Raw genomic sequence first — 26,960 nt, forward strand, 5'->3', positions numbered from 1 at the left:
CCTGAGTGTCACATGCTTGCCCTCTGGTAGCAAGTTTTTTATTTTCATTCCAGTGGAGTTAACATACCGTGTTATGTTAATCTCAGGTGTACAGTATAGTGCTTTAATGCCAACAGGTCTTGATCCCCAAATACACTCCAGCTCATACCCAAAGGTGCTTTTGAGGGTGGGGCTATTCAGCCGTAGCAACCTACCCACGGTTTTCGTTCCTGTCATTCCTGTGTCTGATTCCTACCATGATTACTTGTCCCAGAGAGGAAAAGTATGTCTTTGACCTTCCTGGTCTACACCAGAAAGGCTCATTCACAAAACCTCCCATGGTTTTGGCAACCCATAGCTGCAACCACATTTCCTTCAACCTTGATTTAAGGCAGTTCTTTTCTGGAAAAATGATGACTTTTCCCCCAGAAGGACTAGTAAGCCTTGTCCATGAGTCCATTCAAGTACAGGTGCTCCAAAGACTATTTTCCTTTTTTAGGTAAACAAAGTATTACCATAGCTTCCACAAATGCTTCTTTTAAGGGTCATTTACTTGAATTTTAGTTGGACAGAAGCAACTTTAGGGGAGCACAATTATATTCTAAAGGACAGGGGTTCAAGGCATTTTTATAGAAGGTTTGGAAATGGATACACATGTGATTCTTTTTTTTTCTGACCCTTCAGACCCTGAGCTCAGCCAAGGGGGACCCTGTGGAAATGACAGACTTTATTATCCCCAAAGGGGAACAGGTTGTGGTGAGGGAAGGGGGGGGCCTCTGGGAAGAATTTTGGCAGAGAATCTTCTGAACAGAAACCACAGTGAAACTGCGAAGTCGAAGCAAGCCTGAAGCACTTGTAGGGGGCATCTCCTCTACCCCCCACACATGGCCCTCCTGCCCCTCTCAGAAAAGGCCCCAGAGACCCTGAGGACCAGCTTCATTGACACAGACAAGTCCTTAAGTCTCAAACAGATTTCTTTGATGTAGTGTCTAGGGGTGGACATGGTTTGGGAAGCCTTTTTCCTAGGTCAACAGAAGCTGCTTCTGCTCAGTGGGAGGCAGAATCAAACATCAACCAAGAAGGTAAGGTCCATCTGCTAGGAGATCAGGCCTCTGGGTCTACTGGATGAGGAGAATTCAGCTAAGTGCCCATTTGTGGGGTCCTGGGGTGCAATAAGGCTAAAGAAGGGACACCAGAGATCCTGGGAAGTTAATGAATTTTCCAACATGCCCAGCACTCCTAAGGACACAGACTTTTCAGGAAGTCTGGGTGCTCCCATGTTACACTCTTCTACCTCAAAAGCTGCTCAGAGCAGACTGCTACGAATGCCTACCTCCTCTTCTTGGTTAACTTCAGCAGCAAGTCTCAAGGAAGTAATCATGGCATTTTAGAGTATTCACTCTCTTATCTGCAGTTTGGAACAAACACATTTGAGCAGATCATGAATGCCAGACACAAAGGGTAAAGCATTGGTAGGTTTTTTGTTGTTGTTGTTGTTGTTTTGTTTGTTTTTTAAGGAAATTACATTTTTTTCCTTCATTCAAAAAGATTGGTTGTATTCCTCCACAAGTTAGTGTCAGTTTTAGATTTGACCCGTGAATACGCTCCTGATTTCAGAACTGGGAAGGACTAGTCAATAGTCCTTTGTTAGGGGAATGAATGATGGTGGGAAATATAGCACTGGGCTGGTGCACAAGAGCACACCTTATCTCATCTCGGAAGGCCTCCCGGCTCTGAGCCAGACGGGCAGGGGAGGGCAATGTAAAGAGATTACTATTACAGTTCTACCATTTCGAGCAAGCCCCTTAGCTTACAAGCCTCTGAGCATCTGGGAGAGCAGAAGTCAGTTTCCTCTCCCACCCCATTACCATCCTCACAAGCCTCCCTACCTTTAATGAAACCAGGAGGCGGCCGAAGGAGTGAGAGCCAGGTTAAAAGTGGTCTGGGAGAAGTAAAAAAATGTTCTTAAGCTCCAGGAGCCACAGCACGAGGGCCTGGACCTTGTGGCAGATCTCGGGCTGCCAGAAGGAGTGGGTAGGACAGGGCCGGGACGGTCGTGGGTGGCCAGTTTCAGTTCGCATGTGGTGCAGATTGGCCGAAGGTGACCGGAGGGGCTGCGAGGAGAACCTGCACCTTAAGTTGCGGTGGGCCTAAGTGCTTCTCGGTCGCCCAGCGGCTCAGGGATTAAGATGGCTCTTCCCCTCGACGACAGGGGCCCGGCGACAGGGGCCCGCGATTCCAGCCTCGTGCCTCGCGTCCCGCCCGCACCTGGGGCAGGACCCGGCACCCCCGGCGCGGGCGCAGGTGGAACCCGGCTGCGCCGCGTGTGCGCGCTGGGAAGGGGGCGAATATGTGATCCTGGGAGGCCCCCGCCGCGGGGAGCGCTACCTGCGGTTGGCCGCTCCGCCACAGGCGCGCCTCGAGAGCCAGGGCCAGTTGCAGGTGGGCGACTACAGGGCCTCCCCTGTCCCACGGCACCGCCCAGGGCGCGGGCCCAAGGGGTGCTGCAGGGACAACGGACTCGGAGCGGCTCTCAGGGCGGGAGCTGCGGCGCGGTGTCCTCTCCGGGCAGGCGCGGGGAACAGCCCTCCTGAAGCCATGGCGAGCGCCCAGTCCCAGGTGTGAGACCCGCCATAGCCGGCTTTTATAACCCGGCGCCCGGGACTTGCAGCCGGGGCCTCGCGGGAGCGGCGCGGGGCGGGGCAGGCTCTCCCGATCCCGCCCAGTCCTGGCCCGCAGCTTCCCCTCCCAGCCGGCGGGGCTTTGGCCCTGGCTCCCGGGACGCGGCGCCCAGAGCGCGCACAGATGGGCGAAGGATCCCCTGTCTCCGCACTCCCGGCCCCCGCCGCCCACTGTGAGCTTCTTCCCTGGCCAAAGCCCGCGCCCCACGACCAGAGTCCCGCACCCGGGACCGGGCAGCGGGTGACCACGCCCGCCCCGGAGAAGGGCGCCTGGCCGCGGATCCTGCGTCTTAACTTCACAGTACGTCTTTGGGGTCACACAGGACCCGGGAGAGAAGCGTCACGAGCTCTCCTCAGTTACACAAGCTTGAGATGGGATCCTGAGTCTGTGTGGTCTCCTGTAGGTGATGTGAGCTCTGTCTCGGTTACTTCGTCTCTTACAAAGCGACAGTATCTTCCTCACAAAGTAGTTTCTTCCTGCGTACATTTTTTCCCCACCAGTAGTTACCCAGTGAAGGCCTACAATGTTTTAGGGCATGAGAGTGAATAAAATAGACATGGAATTTACATTCTAGGAAAGACAGATACTAAACATGAGTAGAATCCCAGCGATTTCTCTTCGAAGTATAGGTTCAACAGAAATTCATATATGTCTACCAAAAGACACCTGCATCATGTTCAGGGCCGCGATATTTGTAGTTGCCCCAAATGTCCGTCAGTAATTGAACGGGATAAACAAATTGTTTGTTCACACAATGGAATACGGCACCACACCGAAAAAGAACGGACGTATGCTGTACCGAACAAGAAAGAATTTCACAAAGATAATACTGAATGTAGAGGGACAGGTACAAAAGACGTCATAGTGGATGATTCCATTAATATAAAGTACAAGAACAACAACAAAAAAATCTATGACGTTAAGAGTTAAGATAGTGACTACCGTTAGGGGGCAGTGGATAGTAACTAGAAAGGATCACAGGACCTTCTCTAGGCGACTGGTAATGTTCTGTTTCTTGATTTGGATGCTGATTACACACAACTCTGAAAATTGACCAAGCTGTGCATTTATGATTTGTGCACTTAAGATGTACTTCATTAAAAATGTACATTATATTAAATTACATGAAAATATATGGGAATGTCAGAAGGAAAAGAAAGAGGAAAAGGAACAGAAGAAATACTTCAAGTGGTCATGACTGATAATTTCCCCAGGTAATATCGGACACCAAACCACAGAACCAGGAAGCTTAGAGAACACCGAGCAGGATAAATGCCCAAAAATGATACTCAGGCATATCATATTCAAACTACAGAAAATAAAAGATAAAGAAAAATTTTGAAAGAAGCCAGAGTGGGGGGGAAAGAAACTTACCTATAAAAGAGCAAAGATGAGAATTACATTGCACTTCTCCTCAGAGATCATGCAAGCAAGAAGAAAGTGTACTGAAATATTTAAAGTGTGGACAGAAAGAATAACTATCAACCTGGAATTCTGTATCTAGTGAAATTATCTTTCTTTTTTTTTTTTAAGATTTTATTTATTTATTTGACAGAGAGATAGAGATAGAGAGAGAGAGATCAGAGGCAGGCAGAGAGAGAGGAGGAAGCAGGCTCCCTGCTGAGCAGAGAGCCCAATGCGGGGCTTGATCCCAGGACCCTGGGATCATGACCTGAGCGGAAGGCAGAGGCTTAAACCCGCTGAGCCACCCAGGCACCCCTGTGAAATTATCTTTCAAAAGTGTTGAAGAAACAAAGATCTTGCATGTAGAGGATCCTATGGAAACTACTAAAAAACTCTTTGAAGTAATAAACAAGTTCATTAAATTTCAGAGTACAAGGTCCATGTATTAGAAAAAAATAATTTTTATTTCTATATAACAATGAACAATCTGAAAATAAAATTAAGAAAATAATTCTGGGGCGCCTGGGTGGCTCAGCGGGTTAAAGCTTCTGTCTTAGGCTCAGGTCATGATTTCAGGGTCCTGGGATCGAGCCCCAAGTCAGGCTCTCTGCTTGATGGAGAGCCTGCTTCCTCCTCCGTCTCTCTCTGTTTGCCTCTCTGCCTACTTGTGATCTCTGCCTGTCAAGTAAATAAATAAAATCTTTTAAAAAAGAAAATAATTCCATTTCAGTATCATAAAAAAGAATAAAATATTTAAGAATATAGCAAAGCATTTATACACTGAAACCTACAAAACATCACTGAAAGAAATTAAAGAAGACCTAAAGAGATGGAAAGACATTCCATGTCCATAGGTTAAAAGACTTACATTGTTAAAGTGGCAGTACTTTCCAAATTGAGCTGTAGGTTCAACATAATCTATTAAGTTTCCAGGTGGCTTTTTGTGGAAATTTACAAGGTCTTTCTAAAATTTCTGTGGAAATGCAAGGGTGTCAGACTAGCCACCACAGTCTTGAAAAAGCAGAGCAAAGATGGAGGCCTCAAACTATATGACTTCAAAACTTACTGCAAACCGATGGCAATCGAGATGGTATAGCACTGGCATTAGGTTAGTCATTTAGACCAATGGAATTGAATTGAGATTTTAGGAATCTCAATATAACTCAACAGTCACATTCATGATCAACTGATTTTTGACAAGGGTGCCACAGTAGTTCAGTGGAGGGAAGAAAAGACTTTTTAGCAAATGTGATGGGATGGCAGGATATTCATAAACAGAAAAATGAGGCTGGATTCCTCTATCATACAATATACAAAAATAACTCAAAAATATATCATAGAGCCAAATATAAAAGCTAAAACTACAAAATTCTTACAGAAATAAGTCTTTATGACCTTGGGTTTGGAAATGGTTTATTAGATATGTACCAAAAGTACAATGAAAGAAACGAAAAAAGAAAGAATACATAAATTGGATTTGATCTAAATTTAAAACTTTTGAGCTTCAAAGAACACACTCCAGAAATTAAAAAGATAACCCATAGAATGGGAGAAAAATTTATGCACATTATATATCTGAAAAGAGACTTGTATTTAGGATTTAGAAAGAACTCTTGCAACTTAATAATGAAAAGGCAAATAAAATGGGCACAAAAACTTACAGTAGCAGTGTTCATAGTGGCCAAAAAATAGAAACAACTGAAATATCTGCCAACTGACAAATGTATAAAAATGTGATATACCCACACAATGGATTATTACTCAGCCATTAAAAGTAAAGAATTATTCATATATGTCACAATAGCGTTGAGCTTGAAAGCATTACTCTAAGTGATAGAAATAATTTAAAAAAGGCCACATATTACCTAATTCAATTTAGTATATGTGCTGCCAAAGAGAGCACTATCTAATTCAACTTATACGAAGTGTCCCAACTAGGCAAGAGAGACAGAAGTTACCTAGGGCTGGGATGTTGATGAAGAGGGGGTGGAGGGTGAGTGGGAGTGACTGTTATGAGTATAGTTTCTTTTTAGGGTGATGAAAATGTTTCAAATTGATTGTGGTTATGGTCTGTGTATATAATAAAAATCATTTAACTTTACAATTTAAATTGGTGAATTGTATGTCTGATGATATCTTAATAAGGCAGTATATATGTATACACATAATGTATATATCATATATACAGCATATCAGATGGTGATAAGTACCAAGGAGAAATATGAAATATGGAGAAGAGCTAAGAAGACTGGGGCTAAAAGTTGAAATTTTAAGTAGAGAGATCATGGTAGGGCTCATTGAGAAGGTGATGTGTAATCAAAGACATTCTGAAGGGGGTGAGGGAGTCAGGTGGATATCTAGGGAGAGAGATTTCCAGGATCTAGTTTGGGTCTGGGCTTTGTCACTGCCCATATATCTGACCTTGGACAAGTAATGGCTCTGTGCCCGAGTTTCTTTATCTGTAACATAGTTGTTCCTATTTTGTAGTAAAATGACTATATACCTATTTCAGAAGGTTATTATATGGATTAAATAAATAATAAAAAGGAAAGTAAAGCACTTAGTACATTGGCACCAAATCAAATGCTCTATAGTTGTTTTTATTAGCTCCTACTGCAAGTGCAAAAGCCCTTGCCTTCTAAGATGGAACCATGCCCAAAATGTCTCTTGAATCAAGGAGACCAAGTCGAGCTAGTGCAGACTAATGAGCAAGAGGGAAGATTGTAGGAAATGGAGAGAGGGCCTGCGACTTTTAGTCTGTGAGATAGATAATCACTGGCAGGTTTTGAATACAGAAAAAAACCACTATCTGATTCATGTTTTAACACCATCACTCTGGCTCCTATGCTGAAAACATACTAAAAGGGGCAAGGATGTACAGAGGAAACCAGCTTTGAGCTATTGTAATATAGATGCGAGGTGGTGGTGGTAGTGAGAAGTGGTCAGATTCTGGTTCTACTTTAAAGATAGAAAGAAGGTCTACTGAAAGATTGGACACTGGGTATGAGAGAAAGAGAGTGCTTTGAACAATTTTCAGAACTCAGCTTCATTTATTATGCCGAGGGAAGTATGAGAGGGCGCTTTTTTTTTTTTTTTTTTTACATGGGGGAGGTGGGGCAGGGATAGACAGTAATATAGTGAGTAATATAGTGTGTGTGGGCAGGGGCGGGGGGGAAACAACCCTTCAGTTTTGGACATAATAATCTGGAAATGTCTATTGCACATCCAAGCGCAGCAGAGCAGAGATTTGGACAGGAAAGAGGATAGATCATTGGTTCTTTCACAAATACTTACTGAAAACGTGCCCTGTGCTAGGTCTTATTCTAAGTCCTATTCTAGGCTCTGGAGATACTTGTGAGAATACAGACAAAGCTCCTCTTCACTTCATCTATAATAGAATACGCGTTTTATAAACAAGTCAGCAATCAAGCGCATTAATGTGTGCGAAGCCTCTAGCTCTCTAGATGGACATAGTGTACAATTGCTATGGTTGTTTTCAATATCTGGAGTACTGCATGAGCCAGGGGACTAGCAGTGCAACCTAGGAGGACACCCCCACCCCCCTCGCGACCAGGGCCAGCCAGGTATCCCCGCCCCAATGCAGGCTAGATTTCCAAGCTCAGTTGACCGGCACCATTGCGCAGGCGCGGCCTCAGTCTGGCGTCCTAGGAGACCGACTGGGAAAGCCTCAGCGCAGGCGTAATTCAAGAGGCCGAGGAAGCGTGTGGCCCGGGGATGGGGCGGGGCGAGCCCGGAGTGCGCTTGCGCACCGCCTGCTCTCGCCCGAGGAGCCGCAGTCTCGAGAGCGCCAAGGCGGTGTTTCGGTAGTCTCTGGCAAACCTCTCCGGCGAACCCGGCGCCGTTGGACTGCGCCCAGGGCGGCGACCTCCGCCGGGCACAGGAGGGAGCCACGATGCCGGTGAGGGGAGTCGCTCAGCCGCTGGGGTTCCTCCTCCCAGCGGCCTGGCACGGGGGCGCGGCTGTTGCCATGGAGGCGCGGATCAGGCAGGCGGCCGGGGTGGGGCGGGGCAGGGTCCGGCTCTGCGGGGCCGAGCGTTTGGGGAGTCTGGTGGGTAGGCTTGGGGCCGGCGGGGTTGCAACGGGTCCTGGGAGGGGCCCCGGACAGGCCTTGCCGCCTCTGTCGGTGCTGCAGCCCGCAAGGCCTGCGCTGCTTGACATAAAGGCACAGCGCCAGAGGATGCGCTCTCGCTCCCAGCCCTGCTCCTGAGTAGGGCGTCTGGGAGCGGCCGCGGGGGGTGGGCTTTGGATGCTCCGCACCTGGTGGGCTCTGTTCACCGCGGAGCCGATTCTTGGAAGGTAGCGAACCGAGAGCTGCTTGCTTTTACTCCAGCCCTTGACTCGAGCTGTCATTTCTTTCGTGGTGCTTTAGCTTACAGGGCGGAATGTAACCCGTGGGTGTCTTTGTGTGTGAGGGTGGGTGGGTGGTGGTATGTTTGTCTTGTCCGATTTCACAGTGCTACCGTCCACTTAGCAGGGGGCATCCTAAGTCCAGGATAGGGTCATGGAGAACACGTGAGCTTTTTGGTCGGTTTTCTACTGGTTGCGAGGCCTGGGACAATTACTTCATCTTTCTGTGTCCTTAGTTCCCACGTAATTAAACTGTTTCTCATGGGATTTTATCAGGATGAAATAAGGTAGTGCACAGCGGAATTGAAGGACAGTGCTTGGCATTTAGCCTTACATGCTCAATATTTGTTCCGTATCGTTTGCCTTCAGGTTATTAGTTCATTCAGCAGATACCAGGCATCTACCCCAGGTTAGGCCCTGGAGGCAAAATATTGAGCATAACCATCCACTTTCTTGAACTTGACAAGACAGAAGCTTGCCTTCGTGGGCAGAGGTGAAAGTCTTGTTGGTAGAGACAACATGCTTACCATTCATGAAGTGAATGGGTGGCATGTAATAGAAAGTAGATTCTGGTGAGTTGTAAAGTGTTCCCGTTTAGGAATTCTGGCCTACAGATGTCAGATCATTTTTTTTTTTTTTTTCCCAAGAGAATCTAGAAGTTGTTATTTTTGTGGAATTTCTCTTTTTTAAAAATTTTAGCAACTAATTAAAAAACATTGTTAAATGCTGTGAACCAAACAAAAGATATTGTGGGCTCAATTCAGCCCCTTGACTACCAGTTGGCAACCTCTGGTGTAGACAGATAGGACACATTAATCAAATAAGGAGCAAGCAAAAGTAGTATTGAAACCAGTTGTAGATGATAGTGGGAGAAGGGTCTCTCAGGACCTATACCAGGATTTGACCTAGTTAAGGAAGTCTTCACAGGTGAAGTGGCTGTTCTGCTGAGATCTGAGAATAAGGGGAGAATGAGGAATGTTCTAGGCAAGAAGAACAGCACCTGTGATAAGAAAGTATGGTGACAAGAAAAGGCTTTAAAAAAGCTAATGTGGCTGTGGCTGGGAAAGCCAAGCAAGGTAGCTTGTGAAGTAAGGCTGGACAAGTAGACATGGGCCAGAGCCAGGTCTTAGAGACCACCTTAAGGACTCCGGTATTTATCCTGAGATCTGTGGGGGAAACCATTGAGTTTTAAGTAAGGGAGCAGCATGATTAACTTTGTGTTGCAGCTGACTGCCCTGTAGAGAACAGACCATAGGAGAACCTAACTAGATGCTGCTATTCAATTTAAGGTGGGATCATGGTGACCCAGCCTTAGGTGGTGAAAGGAGAGATGGGGAGAAGTGTGTTGTATTGATACTATTCAACTAAACTATTGGACTTCACTTCAAAATAGGATTGTATTACTTCAGTTGAGGTATAATTGACATATAACACAATGTTACCTGTACAATATCATTTGTTATTTGTGTGCCTTGTGAGATAATCCCCACAGTAAGTCTTGTGACCACCCATCACCATAAAGAGCTACAAAATTCTTTTCTGATGTTGAACAATTTCAAGATACACTCCTTTAGCAACTTTCAGATATGCAGTGGTGTACTTTTGACTAGTCACCATTCTATATATTATTTATACATGACTTATTTTATAATTAGAAATTTGTACCTTTGATCTCTGACCATTTTGTCCACGTCTATACCCCACTGCCCTCTGGCAACCACCAATCTATTCTCTGTGAGTTTTGCTTTTTTGTTTGTTCCTCTTTTTGTTTTTTAGATTCCGCATGTAAGTGAAATCATACTGTATGTGTCTTTGCTTAGGGTTTTATTTTAACATAGGTGGTTAGTCATAAAATTTCAAAAAATGAAACTTTACATATATAAATATTTGTAAGGTTAGAGGGATACTGAAACATTTCTCTCTGCCATTGGACTTTGTTTGCTGTGTTTCATTTCGTGTTGTCTGCTATGGAGAAGATAGACTACATATGTTACATGGTAAAAAACGTTTTACTGATGCATTATAGAAAATAAAATTTAAAGTCTCAGGGAAACACAGGACCTACTACTATATTCTTGATTACAGTTGTTAACCATGTTCACTTGTGTTTTCCTTCAGGCAGTAAACTCAGAGGCTAAGTCAGGGACTTTTGCGGAGACAGTCAATATAGTGATTCGTTTTCTGCTTAAATAGCACTTATTTACTATACATGTAAATTAGGCTTTCTTTCTCCTCATTTTTATATTGTATTGTATCATACTGTATTGTAAAAGAAACTGTCTTTTTATATCTTTTAATAAATTTTTTCTGTATATCTGTGAGATCTTTCGTTAGATTTAACAAATATTTGTGGAGTGCTTAATATGTGCAAGGCCCTGGGATGGCACAGTAGCCTTTTTCAGATTTGAAATTTGCTGAAGGTAAAAGTAAATGTTCTTTTCATTATTTGTGAATATTTTCTCCACCAGATCAATAAATCAGAGAAGCCTGAAAGCTGTGATAATGTGAAGGTGGTTGTTAGGTGCCGGCCCCTCAACGAGAGAGAGAAATCAATGTGCTATAAACAGGCTGTCAGTGTGGATGAGATGAGGGGAACTATTACTGTACATAAGACTGATTCTTCCAATGAACCTCCAAAGACATTTACTTTTGATACTGTTTTTGGACCAGAGAGTAAACAACTTGATGTTTATAACTTAACTGCAAGACCTATTATTGATTCTGTTCTTGAAGGCTATAATGGTGAGTATATTGTTCACTTTTTCTTAACTCTATCAAGATATTGACACCCTATAAATTCATCCATTATAATTGTACTGTTTGATGGGTTGTAGTAAATACATACAGCTGTGAAACTGTTACTGCAATCCAGTTTTATGACCTCCCCCCCAAAATTCCTGTATGTCCCTTTGTAGTCCCACCTCCAGGCATCCATTGACCTGCTTTTGCCTATAGTTCTGTCTTTGCTGGAAATTTCATATAAATCAACTCATATCCTATCTCATCTTTCTTACCTGTTTTCTTTTCAGTTGTATAATGTTGTTAAAGGTCATCCATGTTGTTGTATGGATCAGCACTTTGTTCCTTTTTAATGCTGAATTGTATGAATATACCACCTTTTATGATCTTCAGTGGAAATCTGGATTGTTCTAATTTGGGGGCAATTATAATTAGTGCTGCTGTGAACATTCTTTTGTAGAAAGTTCTTTGTGCAGATAAGTTTTAAAGTTTGTCTTGGGTAGATACCTAGAAGTAGAATTGGTGGGTCATATGGTTAGTGTGTATTTATCTTTTGAAGAAATTGCCAAACTGTTTTCCAAAGTGGTGACTCTTAATTTTTTTCCCCACTGGTGTGTTATGAGAGTTCTTTTAGTTTCTTCACATTCTCACCAACATTTAGATTGTTGGCCTTTTTAATTATAGCTGTTCTAGAGGATCTATAGTGGTATCTCATTGTTTTAACTTATATTTCTCTATAACTAACAATGTTGAGTCTCTAATCATATACACATTAGCCCTTTGTCTTTTAAAATATTTTACCCACTTTACAGTTCAGTTGCCTATGTTCTTATGGAGTCATGCTTTTTCTACATTCTGGACTCAAATCTTTTGATCAGATAAGTGATTGGAACGTATTTTCTTCCAGCACGTGGCTTGTATTTTCATCTTTTTAATGGTGTTTTTTGAAGAGAAAAGATTTTTAGTTTTGAGTCCAGTTAATCATTTTTCTTTAATCATCATGCTTTCATTGACCTAGCCAAGAAATATTTGCTGAACCTAACACCAAAAAGATTTTCTCTTATGTTTTTATCCAGAAGTTGTAAACACTGTATGTCTTATATTAAGGTCTGTTATTCATTTTGAGTTAATTTTTATATACGGTGTGAGGTAAGGGTGTACGTTCTTTGCCCCCCATCGATGGATATCCAGTTGTTGGAGCACCATTTGTTAAGACTCTCCTTTCCTTATTGAATTAACTTGGTGCTTTTGTCAAAAATCAACAGATTGCAGTGGCATGGGTTTATTTCTGGATTGTCTCTTCTGTTCCAGTATCCTGTTTTTATTACTATAGGTTGTTTTTTTTTTTAAAGATTTTATTTATTTATTTGACAGAGAGAGATGACAAGCAGGCAGAGAGGCAGGCAGAGAGAGAGGAGGAGGCAGGCTCCCTGCCGAGCAGAGAGCCTGATGCAAGGCTTGATCCCAGGACCCTGAGATCATGACCTGAGCTGAAGGCAGCGGTTTAACCCACTGAGCCACCCAGGTGCCCCATTACTATAGGTTTTTGTGTTGAAATTAGGTAGTGTATATTTTCTAGCTTTATTATTATTTTTCAGAATTGTTTTGGCTTCTCTGGATCCTTTGCATTTTCACATATATTTTAGGATTGCCTTTTCAATTTCCACAAAAAAAGCCCCAAAAAACCTACTGGGATTTTGGTAGGGATTGTATTGAGTTGTTATTCTGACAATATTGAGCCTTCTAATCCAGAACATGGTATCTCTCTTCATTTATTTATATTTTGTTTAATTTCTCTCATCAGCATTTTGTTGTAGTTTCTAATGTGCAGGTCTTATACTTATTTTCATGAGTTTATTCCTAAGTATTTTTTTTAACCTGTTTCCTTTTTAAAGATTGTTATTTATTTGCTAGAGAGAAAGAGAGTGTGCCAACACACAGAAGCAGGGGGAGGGGCAGAAGGAGAGGAAGAAGCAGACTTCCCTGCTGAGAAGGGAGGTGGGGGAGAGGGGAGAGCTTGATCCCAGTTCCCTGTCTCCCCATAATGACCTGAGCCAAAGGTAGACACTTAACAGACTGAGCCACTCAGCCACTCCACCTCTTTCTTTTTAAAATTTAAGTTCTAGTTAACATACCGTGTATTCCTAAGTATTTTGGATGCTTTTGTGAATACAAAATACACAAAATTGATATTTTAGTAGTTTTTTTAAATTAACATAAAATTCAAATGACAGAATTCACTGTTTTAATCATTTTACAGTATACAAGTCAGGGGTTTAATACATTCACAGTGTTGTGTAACTATCACTGTTATCTGTTTCCAGAACATTTCCATCACCCCCAAAAGAAACTATGTATCTATTAGCAGTTACTCCCACTTTTGCTCCCTCCTACCCTAGCAACTATGTATTTACTTTCTATGTGTATGAGTTTGCCTCTTCTGGACATTTCATATAAATAGAATCATACACTTTATAGTCTTTTATGTATGGCTTCTTTGACTTGGTATAATGTTTTCTGTGTTCCACATTATAGTATGTATCAGGACTGCATTTTTTTTTTTAAGATTTTATTTATTTGAGAGCGAGCACAAGCATGGGGCTGGGTGGGGGGGAGGAGCAGAGGCATAGGGAGAAGCAGATGCCCTGCTCAGCAGGGAACCCCATGTGGGGCTTGATCCCAGGACTCTGGGATCATGACCCCTGCTGAAGGCAGGGGCTGAACCGACTGAGCCACCCAGGTGCCCAGGACTGCATTTTTTAATGGTCAGTTAATACTCCATCGAATGGATATGCTGTATTTTATATATCCATTTATCCACTCATGAATATTTGGGTTATTCCCTTTTTTTTTTTTTTTTTTTTTGCTATTATAAATAATATTGCTGTGAATATTCTTGTTCTTGTCTTTGTGTAAATGTATGTTTTCCCCTTGCTTAGGTAAATACCTAGGAGTGGAATTGCTGGGTCAGGAGGTTAACTGCCAGATTATTTTCCATTGCAACTGTGCGGTTTTTACATTCCCACTAGCAATGTATGAGGTTTCCAGTTTCTTCACATCTTTGCCAAAAAGTGTTGTTGTCTTTTTGGTTACAGCCTTCATAGTGGTTTTGAAGTGATACTGTGTTTTGCAGTTAATTTTTGTACAAATACCCTGCAACCTTATTAAACTTGCTTATTATTTCTGGTAGGCTTTTATTTATTTATTGGTAACTTCCCTAGGATTTTTTTTTTTTAAGATTTTATTTATTTGACAGAGATCACAAGTAGGCAGAGAGGCAGGCAGAGAGAAGAGGGGGAAGCAGGCTTCTCGCTGAGCCAGATGCAGGGCTTAATCTCAGGACGCTGGGATCATGACCTGAGCTGAAGGCAGAAGCTTCAATCCACTGAACCACCCAGGCGCCCTTTCCCTACAATTTTTTATATACGTGAGCATGTTACCGTCAAATACAGGTAGTACAATTTCTTTCCCATCTTTTAGTTACCCGAATTGCCCTGGCTAGAACCTCAAGTACAGTGTTGAACATGAGTGGTGAGAGTGGACATTTTTGTTTTGTTCCAGATCTTAGGGAGAAAGCATTCACTGTTTTACCAGTAAGTATGATGTTATCTATAGATTTTTGTCTGATTAAGTTCCCCTCTGTTCTTTTGTCCCCATCCGGGGAATGGATTTTGGATCTTGTCAAATGAATTTTTTTCAGCACCTATTGAAATCGTCTTTTTTTAAAAAAAAATTGTTAGTATATTCAGTTACATTGATTTTTAAATGTGAAACCAGGAGCACCTGGGTGGCTCAGTGGATTAAGCCTCTGCTGTAGGCTCAGGTCATGGACTCAGGGTCTGCACTGGGCTCTCTGCTCAGCAGGGAGCTGCTTCCCCCTCTCTCTCTGCCTGCTGCTCTTCCTGCTTGTGATCTCTCTCCCTGTCAAATAAATAAATAAAATCTTAAAAAAAAAATGTAAAACCGGTCATGCCACTTGGTCATGGTATATTACCCTTTTGTATGTTGTTAGATTTGATATGCTAAAATTTTGTGTAAACTTTTTTTTTTTGTCTATGTTCAGGAGGGATATAGTAGTTTTCTTGTAATGTCTTTATCTGTTTTTTTTTGTTTTTTTTTTTTACCAGGATAATGCTAATTTCATAGAATGAGTTGGAAAGTATTCCCTCCTTTTTAATCATATGAAAAAAGTATGTATAGAATTAGTATTATATCTACCCTAAGCATTTGGTAGAATTTACCAGTGAAGCCAAATGGGCCTGGAGTATTTTTTTGTGGAAAGGTTTTTATTTATTTATTTTATTTTTTATTTTTTTAAAGATTTTATTTATTTATTTGACAGAGAGAGATCACAAGCAGGCGGAGAGGCAGGCAGAGAGAGAGGAGGAAGCAGGCTCCCCGCTGAGCAGAGAGCCCGATGCGGGGCTGGATCCCAGGACCCTGGGATCGTGACCCGAGCCGAAGGCAGCGGCTTAACCCACTGAGCCACCCAGGCGCCCCCTGTGGAAAGGTTTTTAAAGATTCAGTGTCTTTAATAATATAAGGCTTTTTGAGTTATCTGTTTTTCTTTTAGTGAGCTCTGGAAGTTTATCTTTCATGGAATTTGTCTCTGTCATCTAGGTTGTTGAATTTATTGGCAAAAAGTTGTTCATATTCTCTATTCTTGTGTTAGAATGTGGTGGTGTAATCTTTCTCTGATATTGGTATATGGTACATGATATATGGTAATTTGTGTCATCTCTTTTTCTTGTGACGAGTCTGGTGGAGGACTAATGTAATACGAGTAGTTTCTCCTCCTTTATTCCTTTTTCTACTTTTGGTGGAAGCTGAGGTCATTGTTTTGAGTCCTTTGTAACTTTCCAATATGGAGATTTATGCTATGAATTACCCTCTAAGTACTGCTTTAGTGGTGGTGTACAGATTTTGACATACTGTGTTTTCATTTTCATGCAGTGCAGGATACTTTCTTCTTTTCCTCTTGATTTCTTCTTTGATCCTTGGGTTATTTAGAAATGTGTTAGTTTCCAGATAATTTGGGATTTTCCAGAGATATTTCTATTACTTAATGTCTAGTTTATTTTTTTAAATATTTTATTTATTTGACAGACAGAGATCACAAGTAGGCAGAGGCAGGCAGAGAGAGAGAGGAAGGCTCCCCGCTGAGCAGAGAGCCCGACATGGGGCTCGATCCCAGGACCCTGAGATCATGACCTGAGCTGAAGGCAGAGGCTTTAACCCACTGAGCCACGCAGGCACCCCACTTAATGTCTAGTTTAATCCTGTTTTAGAGAATGTGCTATGTAAAACTTGAACCTTTTGAAATTAGAGACTTGTTACATGACCCAGAATAAATTTATTATAAAATGTCTGTATATTCTTCAGAACAATGTGTATTTTGCTGTTGTTGGATGTAGCATTCTGTACATGTTCATTACATCAATTTGCTTGATAGTTTCGTTCAGATTTTCTATCTATTTAATTATTTTCTACTTGGTCTGTCGATTACTGAGACAGGTATTAAATTCTCTTACTGTGTTTTTTATGTGCCTTTTCCTTTCAGTTCTGTCACTTTTTACTGGATGTATTTTGAAACCCTGTGAGTAGGTGCCTAAGTGCTTAGGTGTTTCAAGTCCTCTTCATGCATTAACCTTATTGTCATTATAAAATTACTCTTTATCCGTAGTAATGTTCTTTACTCTGAAACCTACTTTGATATTAATACAGACATTTTAACTTTGTTTTGATTTAACGTTAACATGGTATATCTTCATTCATCTTTTTAACTTTTAACACATTTGTGTTTTTATATTGAAAGTACATTTCTAGTGTGTAGTTATACTAGAGGTCACTAAGATTATACCAGGTTCAGAGGTTGGTAGGAGAAGTCAAGGGACTCGGGTTATAATTGTACTTAGAGCTTTGGTTTATTAGAACAAAAAAGATGCCAAAAAAAGAAAACAAGAAACAGTAAGGGGAAAAGGTGCATGGGGAAAAGTGTGGAGGAAACCAGGTACAAACTTCCAAGAGTCATTTCCTAGTGAACACACAGAATGTGCTTAATTCTTCTACCACTGAATGTGACAATACCTGTCAGATCTTGGCTGTCAGAGAAGCTTTGTAAGAGACACAGTGCCCCAGGTTTTTGTTGGAGCCTGCTCTTGTGGATGCCCTCAGCCTCGCCCTTGTCAAGATTCTACACTCACAGAAGGAAAACAGGTGTTTAGCATAAACCACCTTGTTTATACAAACAATTTAGGCATAATGAGCTACTCTTTGTTGGGGAATGAATGGCAAGAACCCTCCCTGAATCCAAATTCCCAGATGTTAGTCAAAGGCCAAACTTGAAAGCTGGCCTCTCAAAGAGTAGTAGCCCCAGATCTGTTGTTAGTTCTCTTATGCATTGCATTGTACATTGTATAGTTGATAGTGTTTTGGTTTTTTGTTGTTGTGTTGTTTTTTAAATCCAACCTTGCTGTCTTTGCTTTTTATTGGGTTATCAAAACCATTTATGTTCTGCTGTTGGTTTTCTCTTTACACTCTTTTTTTTTTTTTAAATATTTATGTATTTATTTATTTGACAGACAGAGATCACAAGTAGGCAGAGAGGCAGGCAGAGAGAGAGAAAGGGAAGCAGGCTTCCTGCTGAGCGGAGAGCCCGATGCGGGGCTCGATCCCAGGACCCTGGGATCATGATCTGAGCCAGAGGCAGAGGCTTTAACCCACTGAGCCACCCAGGCGCCCCTCTTTATACTCTTATCCTTTGTATTATTCTATTCTGTCTTCTCTGTTGGCTTATAGTGATACAACTTTGTTTTATTTTAGTGGTTGCTTTAAGGTTTATAATATAACTCTAATATATCACACTTCACTGTCACGTGTTATTCTATTTTTTGCGTAGTAAAAATTATTTTTTATTTTTTGTTTTATTTTTATTTATTTATTTTAAAAATTTTATTTAATTGACAGACAGAGATCACAAGTAGGCAGAGAGGCAGGCAGAGAGAGAGGAGGAAGCAGGCTCCCCGCTGAGCAGAGAGCCTGATGCAGGACTCGATCCCAAGACCCTGAGATCATGACCGGAGCCAAAGGCAGAGGCCCAACCCACTGAGCCACCCAGGCACCTGTAAAAAATTTTTTTTAAACTATACTTCTAGTTGTCTCCTCCCAAGTTTGGTGGTAGTGGTGGTGTTTTTTATTATTGTGTGTGTGTGTTTTTTTAAAGATTTTATTTATTTGTCAGATGGAGAGAGAGAGTGAGAGAGCCAGTGTGCACAAGCTGGGGAACTGCAGGCAGAGGGAGAAGCAGACTCCTTGCTGAGCAAGGAGCCTGATGTGGGGCTCTATCCCAGGACCTTCAGATTATAACCTTAATCAAAGGCAGATGCTTGACTGATTGAGCCACCGAGGCATCCCTGTGGTGGTGGTGTTGTACATTTACTTCTATGTGTTATAAACTCCAAACCACGTTGCCTTTATTTTTGTTTAAACCATCAGTTGTTTTTAGAGAGATTTAAGTAGTAGGAAAACACTTACATATTTTCTTACTTATGTACTCACCATATTTGATACTCTTTATTCCCTCATGTAAGAGGAATCTGTATTTCTGTCTAGTACCATTGTTTCTGCATTGGATAACTTCCTCAAATGTTTCTTAGAGTGCAAATCTGTGGGTGACGAATTCTTTCAGCTTTTGTAGTCCAGAAAGTATTTATTTTGCCTTTGTTTTTGAAAGAAATTTTCACCAGATGTAGGGTTCTAGGTTGATAGTTTCTTCTTTTAATACTTGAAGGATAGTCCTCTACTGTCATTTGCGTTTTGGAATTCTTTATTGGTTCTTCTTTACGTAACATATCTTTCTCTGGTTACTTTTTAGATTTTCTTTTATATCACTGGTTTTGAACTTTTTGACTATGATGTGCCATGGTTTATTTATTTTTTTTTTTTTAAAGATTTTATTTATTTATTTGACAGAGAGAGATCACAGGTAGGAAGAGAGGCAGGCAGAGAGAGAGAGGAGGAAGCAGGCTCCCTGCTGAGCAGAGAGCCCGATGCGGGACTCGATCCCAGGACCCTGAGATCATGACCTGAGCCGAAGGCAGCGGCTTAACCCACTGAGCCACCCAGGCGCCCCAACCATGGTTTATTTTTATTTATGTTTCTGTGCTTACAGTTCATTAAGCTTTTTGGATGTGTGAGTTTGTAGTTTTCATCAAATTTGGAAAATTTTTAGCCATATTTCTTTAAATATTTTTCCGGCCCCCACTCTCTGCTTTAGGGCCTGCAGTAACATGTGTATTAAGCTGCTTAAAATTGTCCCACAGCTCACTGATGCGGTTTTTCTTTTTTGTATTTTTTCTCTGTATTACATTTTTTATTGTTTCTGTTGTTATGTGTTGAAGTTTACTAATCTTTTATTCTGCAGTGTCTAATCTACCATTAATCTTATCTATTGTATTTTTCATCTCACACATTGTAGTATTCATCCCTAGAAGTTTGATTTGGGTCTTTTTGTATCTTCCATCCAAGTTCTTCCAGACTTTCATCCAAAGTTTCCAGTTAACTTTTTAACATATAGAATATAGTTTTTATCTGTTTTAAAGTCCTGTGTGCTATTTCTAACATCTGTGTCAGTTCTGAATTGGTTTTGACTGGTTGATGCATTTCTTTATTATGAGTTATATCTTTTTGCTTTTTTGCAAGCTTGGCAAATTTTGGTTGGGCGCCAAACACTCTGAATTTTACCTTAGCTCTTTGATTTTTTTTATTCATTTAAGCTTTCAGGAGCTTTGTTCTCAGTGGCAGTTATTTGAAAATGGTTTGCTTCTTTCAGATCTTTTTTTTAATTTTTTTAGTTGCAGACATAGAATTTAGTGATTCATCAGTTGTGTGTAACACCCAGTGCTCATTACTTGAAGTGCCCTTCTTAATGCCCATCACCCAGTTGCCCCATCCCATCTCCCCTCCAGCAACCCTCAGTTTGCTTTCTAGAGTTAAGCGTCTCTTATGTATGGTTTGCCACCTTCTCAAATTTCATCCTATTTTTCCTTCTCTTTCCCTATGTTCATCTGTTTTGTTTCATAAATTCCACATATGAGTGAAATCATGTGGTATTTGTCTTTCTCTGACTTTCTGATCTTTTAAAGGTCTTTAGTTAGGACAAGAGCAGTGCTCAGTCTAAGGTTATTCCCCTGATTCTGAGGCAAGACCTTTTTGTTTGGTGTACCTGATGTCCTGTGCATCATGAGGTTTTCCAGTCTGGCTGGTTTAAACAGATACAGTTTCTGGCCTTTGTGAACATTGAGGACTCTCCCTTCCAAATGATTCCCCTCCCCCCATATTTAGATAGTTTCCTCACACTCTGGAGAGGCTTGGTGCTCCACTAAATAATGGAAGAAGACCTGCAGACCTCTGGAATCTGTAGCTTTCTGCATAGTGTTATTCTTTCCACTACTGCGTCCTACAAATTCTAGCCACGTTGCTCTCTCTGGATTCTGGACTCCTTCTTTGCTCAGGAAATCTGCTCATCACTCCTTGGATTTCCCCTCCTGCTCTGTGGTTGATTCTCTCACAAGGCAGGTAGTTGGGAAGTCATAGGGCCCGCCTATCTATTAGCCAACTTTTGGGCGTCACAGGCCTTTGTTGACTGAGGTCCATTGTCTTGAAAACTATTGCTTCATATATTTAGTCTGCTTTCCTTTCAGTCAAGAGTGTAAATCTGGTCCTTACTACTCCATCCTTGTTGGAAGCAGTAGTGTCACTCAGTTTTGAAATAACAGAATTCTGTATTTTAAAAAACAAATGTGGTACAGAGTAATATATAAATGTCAAGGGACTTTTCACCTATTTTCCACCTATTATGCTGACTGAAATTGTTGATAGTAGCATAGAACAATATGTTTAAAAAGGACAAAAATCAGGAATGTTGTAACATAGAGTGTAGTTTCCTTGGCATTATTCAAATGTACAGTGGCAAGTACATAATCCTTCCACCATTTAAAATGTTTTTTTTCAATTAATAAACTTTGTTCTTTAGAACAGCTTTAGGAAAATTAAGTACAGAGATTTCCTGTATATCCCTTGTCTCCAGACATACACAAAGTTCCCCACTGTCAATATCCTGCACCACAGTGGTACATTGATTACAAATTATGAACATACATTGACACATCAGCATCATCCAAAGTTCATAGTTTACATTAGCGTTCACTCTTGGGGCTGTATATCCTATGGATTTTGACAAAAACATAATGTGTATCCACTATTATAATATAAAGAATAGTTTCACTTCTGTGCTGCTAGTTTATCCTTCCTTCCCCTGCTAAACCTAGCAGCCACTAATCTTTTTACTGTCTCCATAGTTTCACCTTTCCTAGAATGTCATGCAGTTAGAATTGTATAGTATGTAACCTTTCAGTTTGGCTTCTTTTACTTAGTAATATGCACTGAAGTTTTCTCCATGTCTCTTCATGTTTTGATACCTTTTATCTTTTTTTATGTGTGTGCTGATAATATCCTGTTGTCTGGATGTACCACAGTTTATTTATCAGTTCACTTACCTACAGCAGGACATCTTGATTGCCTCTAAATTTTGGCAGTTATGAACATACACTGCTGTAAACATCCATATACAGATTTTTTGTAGGCCTTCTACCATTTTTAAGATGTAGTCATGAAATGGGTAGGTTGGGTAACATTTTTAGGTCATTTCTAGTTTTTAGTAAGTAAAGTTTTTTTTTAAAGATTTTATTTATTGGGGTGCCTGGATGGCTCAGTTGTTAAGCATCTGCCTTTGGCTCAGGTCGTGGTCCCTGGGTCCTGGGATTGGGCTCCCTGCTCAGCAGGAGGTCTGATTCTCCCTCTCCCACTCTCCCTGCTTATGTTACCTCTCTTGCTGTGTCTGTCTCTCTCAAATATATAAATAAAATCTTAAAGATAAAGGCTTTATTTATTTGTTAGAGAACAGAGAGAGAGCACATGCAGGGAGAACAGCAGGTGGAGACAGAAGCAGGCTCCCTGCTGAGCAAGGAGCTGGATGTGAGAGTCATCCTAGGACCCTGGGATCATGACCTGAGTCAAAGGCAGATGTTTGACAACTGAGCCACCCAGGTGTCCCTTAAGAGGTAAAGTTTTAAGAGAAGTTCATATTGAAGGAAATGCTAGCATTAGCTTTGTTAGATTGGACATAACAAAACTAGAAATTTAGAATCTCATCTCTGAAAATGAGATGACATACTTTTATTCTAGGGGATTCCTGGTCCTCATTTCTCAGCTTTAAAATTATAGATCAATATCCTTTTTGAATCCATAGTCTTTATATAATTAATGAATTCATAGAAATTGTATTAGGATTAATTTTGAATTAAAAATTTGGCCATTACATACTTTTAAAAAATAAGGGCTCTAGAGCCAAATGGATTTTGTTCACATCTTATTTCTACCACTTACTATGACATCGAACAAGTAACTCAACCTCTATAAGCCTTTGTTTCCTGAGCTAAAGTATGGGGATATAAATAGTTCTTTGCTCTTAGGATTGGGGTGAAAACTCAGCGAGGATGCATGGCCTAGCTCATGGCACATGCTCCATAAATGATAGCTGTTGTGTCAGCTCTCACAGGTGGTCTGCAGGCTCATATTTTCAGCTCGTTTTTTTTTTTTAAGATTTTTTATTTTATATTTGACAGACAGAGATCACAAGTAGGCAGAGAGGCAGGCAGAGAGAGAGGGAAGCAGGCTCCCCACTGATCAGAGAACCCTATGCGGGGCTTGATCCCAGGATGCTGGGATCATGACCTGAGCTAGAGGCAGAGGCTTTAACCCACTGAGCCACTCAGGCGCCACATATTTTCAGCTCTTTTGAAGGCAGTATGTTACATTCTTAATGGCATAGTTTGAAATATTTAGCGAATTAGGAAAAAATCAAGACTTTTTTATTCCCATGTGTAAAAAATGTCTTCTGTTGTGATTAAGTATTGTGATTGATTGTCACAGAAAGTCTGAAATTGATAGTGACATAAGAAGTTACTTGCATGGGGTGGAAGTAGTTGAAGAGCTATGTTGTTTGTGTGGTCTTCTCACACTGTGCTATCTCCTGCAGAAATTGCACCCGTTCCCAGGGGCTGTAGTGGGTAAATACATCTCATCCCTCCACCTGCCTGCTTGACACATGCATTTGGGTGTGTCATGGGCACTTAGGGCTCAATATGCCTTCAACTGAATTCATGGTCTTTCCCTTCAAATGGTCATTTCTTCTGGTGGTGTTCACTGTCTCAGTATATGGCATAGCCCTACATCCCTTGTTCAAGCTAGAAGTTGAAAGGCATCTTAGATTCTTCCTTTTCCCTGGTCCCCTGGCCAGTTATTTCCTGGGTGCTGTTGCTTCTAACTGTTTCATATATCTGAAATTCTACCACCTTTCTCTTTCCCTTCTGTTAACCACTCCAGCTCTTTGAATGGTTTCTTCACATCTCCCCTTGCTTTCTTCCAGCTCATTGTACACAGTGTAGCCATAGCGATCCTGCTGTCACTCTAACTGGCCTCACTTTCCTTTTAGGATATGTTCTTAAAACCTTAGTATGGCCTTCTTGGCGGTGTGCAGTTAGGCCCCTGCTGGTGTCTTTACCTCTGTGCCCATCACCTTCATTTACCATCTCTGTTTCTTCCATTCTGATCTTGTTTCATTTCCTCAGAACCTCTGTTTTCTTTCTTCTTGCTATCCACTCTGTTGCTATCTAACTCTTAATCATATTTCAGATTGTATCTTAAACCTTACCTTTTCTGGACGGCCTTTCTTGACCTCCCTCTACTTTCTTCTTGTGCCATTTCCCCTGCCTAGATTACATCCCTTTACTCTCAGCTATTCCCAATATTCCCAACATTCATTATTCCCAACATTCATCCTGCTTGCAGATATTTGACCAGTATCTCCTTCTAAGATGATGCATACCATACGATTAAGGATTGTTTGTCTTGTCACTGTGTCCCTAGTGCCTAGCTAGCATAGTGCTTACTCAGGGTGTGCTAAGTAGTTGCTGAATGAATGAATGTTAGGTATTTAGAAAGTTTAAATTGTGTCTGTAATTACCTATAATAATTGTATTGTCACATTTTTAACTCCCCCATTCCTTACAGCTTTTACTTAAAAAATATATATTTTTAGGGGCCTGCCTCAGTCATTAAACATCTGCCTTTGGCACATCCCTCCCACTCCTCCTGCTTGTGTTCCCTCTCTCACTGTCTCTCTCTCTTAAATAAATAAAAGTCTTTAAAAAAATACGTATTTTTGAATGAATTTTAGGATTAAGAAGAAAAAAAATCCTGCCAGTACTTGTACTGTACTAGGTATCATTCTGGTTGTGTGCAATAAATTGTTTCATTTGGTTCTTAGTGTTCATGTCAGGTAGTTATTCTTGTCCTCATTTTAGCACTGAGGAGACAGTCTTTGGGTACATTCTTATCTAAGCTCAGGTGGCTAAAAAGATAACACTGAGGTCCTTCCATTCTAAACCTGTATTCTTTTGTTGCTGCAATTATACTACCTTCTCCAATTTAATGTCCACATTAAGTAAGTAACATACACATTATAGTAAATATCTTATAATTTGCCATAATGTAAAATTTTAATTTTAGGGCTTGGGATACTTTTTATGAATAATTAGGACTGTTTCATTGACTTGATAACATTAACCATGCTTGATTTGTGGTACAGAGTAAATATTGCTGATAATAAAAGTGACATTTGTACTTGAATAAATTTTAAATCCAGGGAAGAAATTGCATCACAGTGTCAAAGGAATTACTTTTAAGAGCTGTTGTTCTGTAGCATTAGACTCTAAAAAGTGATTGATTCTCTTCATCATTTTCAGGGACTATCTTCGCATATGGACAAACTGGAACAGGCAAAACTTTTACCATGGAAGGCGTTCGAGCTGTTCCTGAACTTAGAGGGATCATTCCAAATTCATTTGCTCACATATTTGGTCATATTGCAAAAGCAGAGGGTGATACAAGGTAAAAGAGAATTCTTTTATTTTCTAATATTGAGAAGTACAAACATAAGAGAGACATATAGGTATAAAACTTATAAACACATCTGAAAACAGCTCTTCTAAAACTTTTTCTGTTCTTTATACTTTATGAAATGATGTTTTATTTATAGATTTTTGGTTCGAGTGTCTTATTTGGAAATATATAATGAAGAAGTCCGTGACCTTTTGGGCAAGGATCAGACACAGAGGTTAGAGGTAAGGATAACTGAAATTGAAGTAGTAGAATGCTAAATTAAGGTTCTTTTTATCCAAAGATATTTGAAATATTTTACTTATTTTTTGATGGTAATATGATCATGATTCAAAATCTAAAATATTGTGAAAATTAATGCTTTGAAAAGTGGTGCCTATCCTATTTGCCCACTTTTCCCCAACCTAAGATAACCACTTTCAGTATTCCTTCTTTGTTCCTTTATGTAAGTATCACCAAATAAAATTTTACTTCTACTCCATGAGTAGTTATATATGAACATTGATCTGTACTTTTTTAAAATTAAAATTCTTATTCAAATAAGTGTAGAGTCAACATGTGGCTGTAAGAAAGAATGTGGAGAGATTACCCTTGACATAGATGTATCTTTTATACAGTTTTCCCCAGTGGTAACATTTTACAGATCTGTAGTAGAGTATCACAACCGTGATACTGTTGTTGATACTGTCTACAGATTTGGCTCACAGTGCTGCAGTTTTCTTTGTACTCTTTGTGTTTAGATTGATAGATCCATTATCATGTTAAGGTACGAAACAGTTGTATCATGGAAGCCTCCTGTTGTCATTTTATGACCACATCCACTGCTAGCCAGACTACATTGCTCTGTCACCATTCCTAACCCCTGACAATCCGTAATCTGCTTTCCAGTTCTAAAATTCTGTCTTTTCAAAAATGGTACATAAATAGAACCATACATATGTAACCTTTTGGGATTGGCCTTTTTCACTTGGCATAAGCCCTGCGAGATTGATCCAAGTTGTTGAATGTATTGATAGATGATTACTTTTTATTGCTGAGTGGCACTGCATGGTGCTTACATGTAAAGCTCAACAGTTCACCTGTGGAGGGACATCTGGGCAGTTTATAGTTTTGGGCTATTATGAATCAAGCATCTATGAACATTCGATACAAATTTTTATGTGAGTGTAAGTTTTCTTTTTCTGGTATGAATGCCAGGAATACTCCAGAATTGATTTTAAGTCAGAAATTGTTAAGGTGTCAAAAATCTACTAAGACCCATCATGAATATAGGAATTCAATGAGGAAATTTTTTGTACACTACTGAGTAACAGATGGGCATGAAAGACTATTTTTAATATGCATTTCAGAAAAGGGAAATGTGAAATTATATGCATATATATTAGAGAATTACAAAATTTGTGAATAAGTATATTATGTTTTTAACTTAAAAGCTTAGCTGATTTTCATTCATTGTTTTTTTAAGTAGAGGTGTAATTCACAGAGGATAATAGTTATCCTTTTAAAGTGTATAATTTAGTGTATAATAAAGTGTATAATTTAGTTCTTAGTTATCTTCACAAAATTATACAACCATCACTATCTATATTCTGGAACATTTTCATTACCCCCAAAAGAAATTCCATGCCCATTAGGAGTCACTCTCCATTCCCCCTGCTCCTTACCTTCTGGTAATCATAACTTACTTTTTGTGCCAATGAATTTGCCTATTCTAGATCATATAAATGGAATCGTATCAAATGTGGTCTTCTGTTTCTTGCTTCTTTCAT

The 26,960-nt window shown here is 40.4% G+C and overlaps 1 protein-coding gene and 2 long non-coding RNA genes across 6 annotated transcripts in view; 1 reads left to right on the forward strand and 2 right to left on the reverse strand.

Moving 5' to 3' along the window:
- The window catches only part of LOC116586593, a 3,218-nt gene extending 274 nt beyond the window's left edge, over positions 1-2,944 (reverse strand). Inside the window, exons 1-2 of the long non-coding RNA XR_004284077.1 lie at positions 1,869-2,944; positions 1,313-1,387 (exon numbers count right to left, since the gene is read on the reverse strand). This is a non-coding gene — a long non-coding RNA (uncharacterized LOC116586593). The remainder of the gene's footprint in view (positions 1-1,312; positions 1,388-1,868) is intronic.
- A 4,205-nt stretch (positions 2,945-7,149) lies between these two features.
- On the reverse strand, positions 7,150-7,788 carry LOC116586596. The gene is made up of 2 exons (XR_004284080.1): positions 7,694-7,788; positions 7,150-7,453 (listed from the first exon to the last, which is right to left on the reverse strand). It is a non-coding gene; the product is annotated as an uncharacterized LOC116586596 (long non-coding RNA).
- Positions 7,789-7,827: 39 nt separating this feature from the next.
- Positions 7,828-26,960, forward strand: part of KIF3A (kinesin family member 3A) — a 53,668-nt gene continuing 34,535 nt past the window's right edge. For 2 of the 4 annotated variants that reach the window (XM_032336752.1, XM_032336751.1), the window contains exons 1-4: positions 7,876-7,984; positions 10,902-11,175; positions 25,038-25,182; positions 25,331-25,415. In XM_032336752.1, the coding sequence (XP_032192643.1) occupies positions 7,979-7,984; positions 10,902-11,175; positions 25,038-25,182; positions 25,331-25,415 (510 nt within the window). In that variant the 5' untranslated portion in view covers positions 7,876-7,978. Of the gene's footprint in view, positions 7,985-10,901; positions 11,176-25,037; positions 25,183-25,330; positions 25,416-26,960 lie in introns of all 4 variants that reach the window. The other 2 variants (XM_032336754.1, XM_032336753.1) reach the window with 2 other exon arrangements.

The sequence above is a fragment of the Mustela erminea genome, chromosome 3 (genome assembly GCF_009829155.1).
Source record: "Mustela erminea isolate mMusErm1 chromosome 3, mMusErm1.Pri, whole genome shotgun sequence".
In the NCBI taxonomy this organism is placed as follows: Eukaryota; Metazoa; Chordata; class Mammalia; order Carnivora; family Mustelidae; genus Mustela; species Mustela erminea.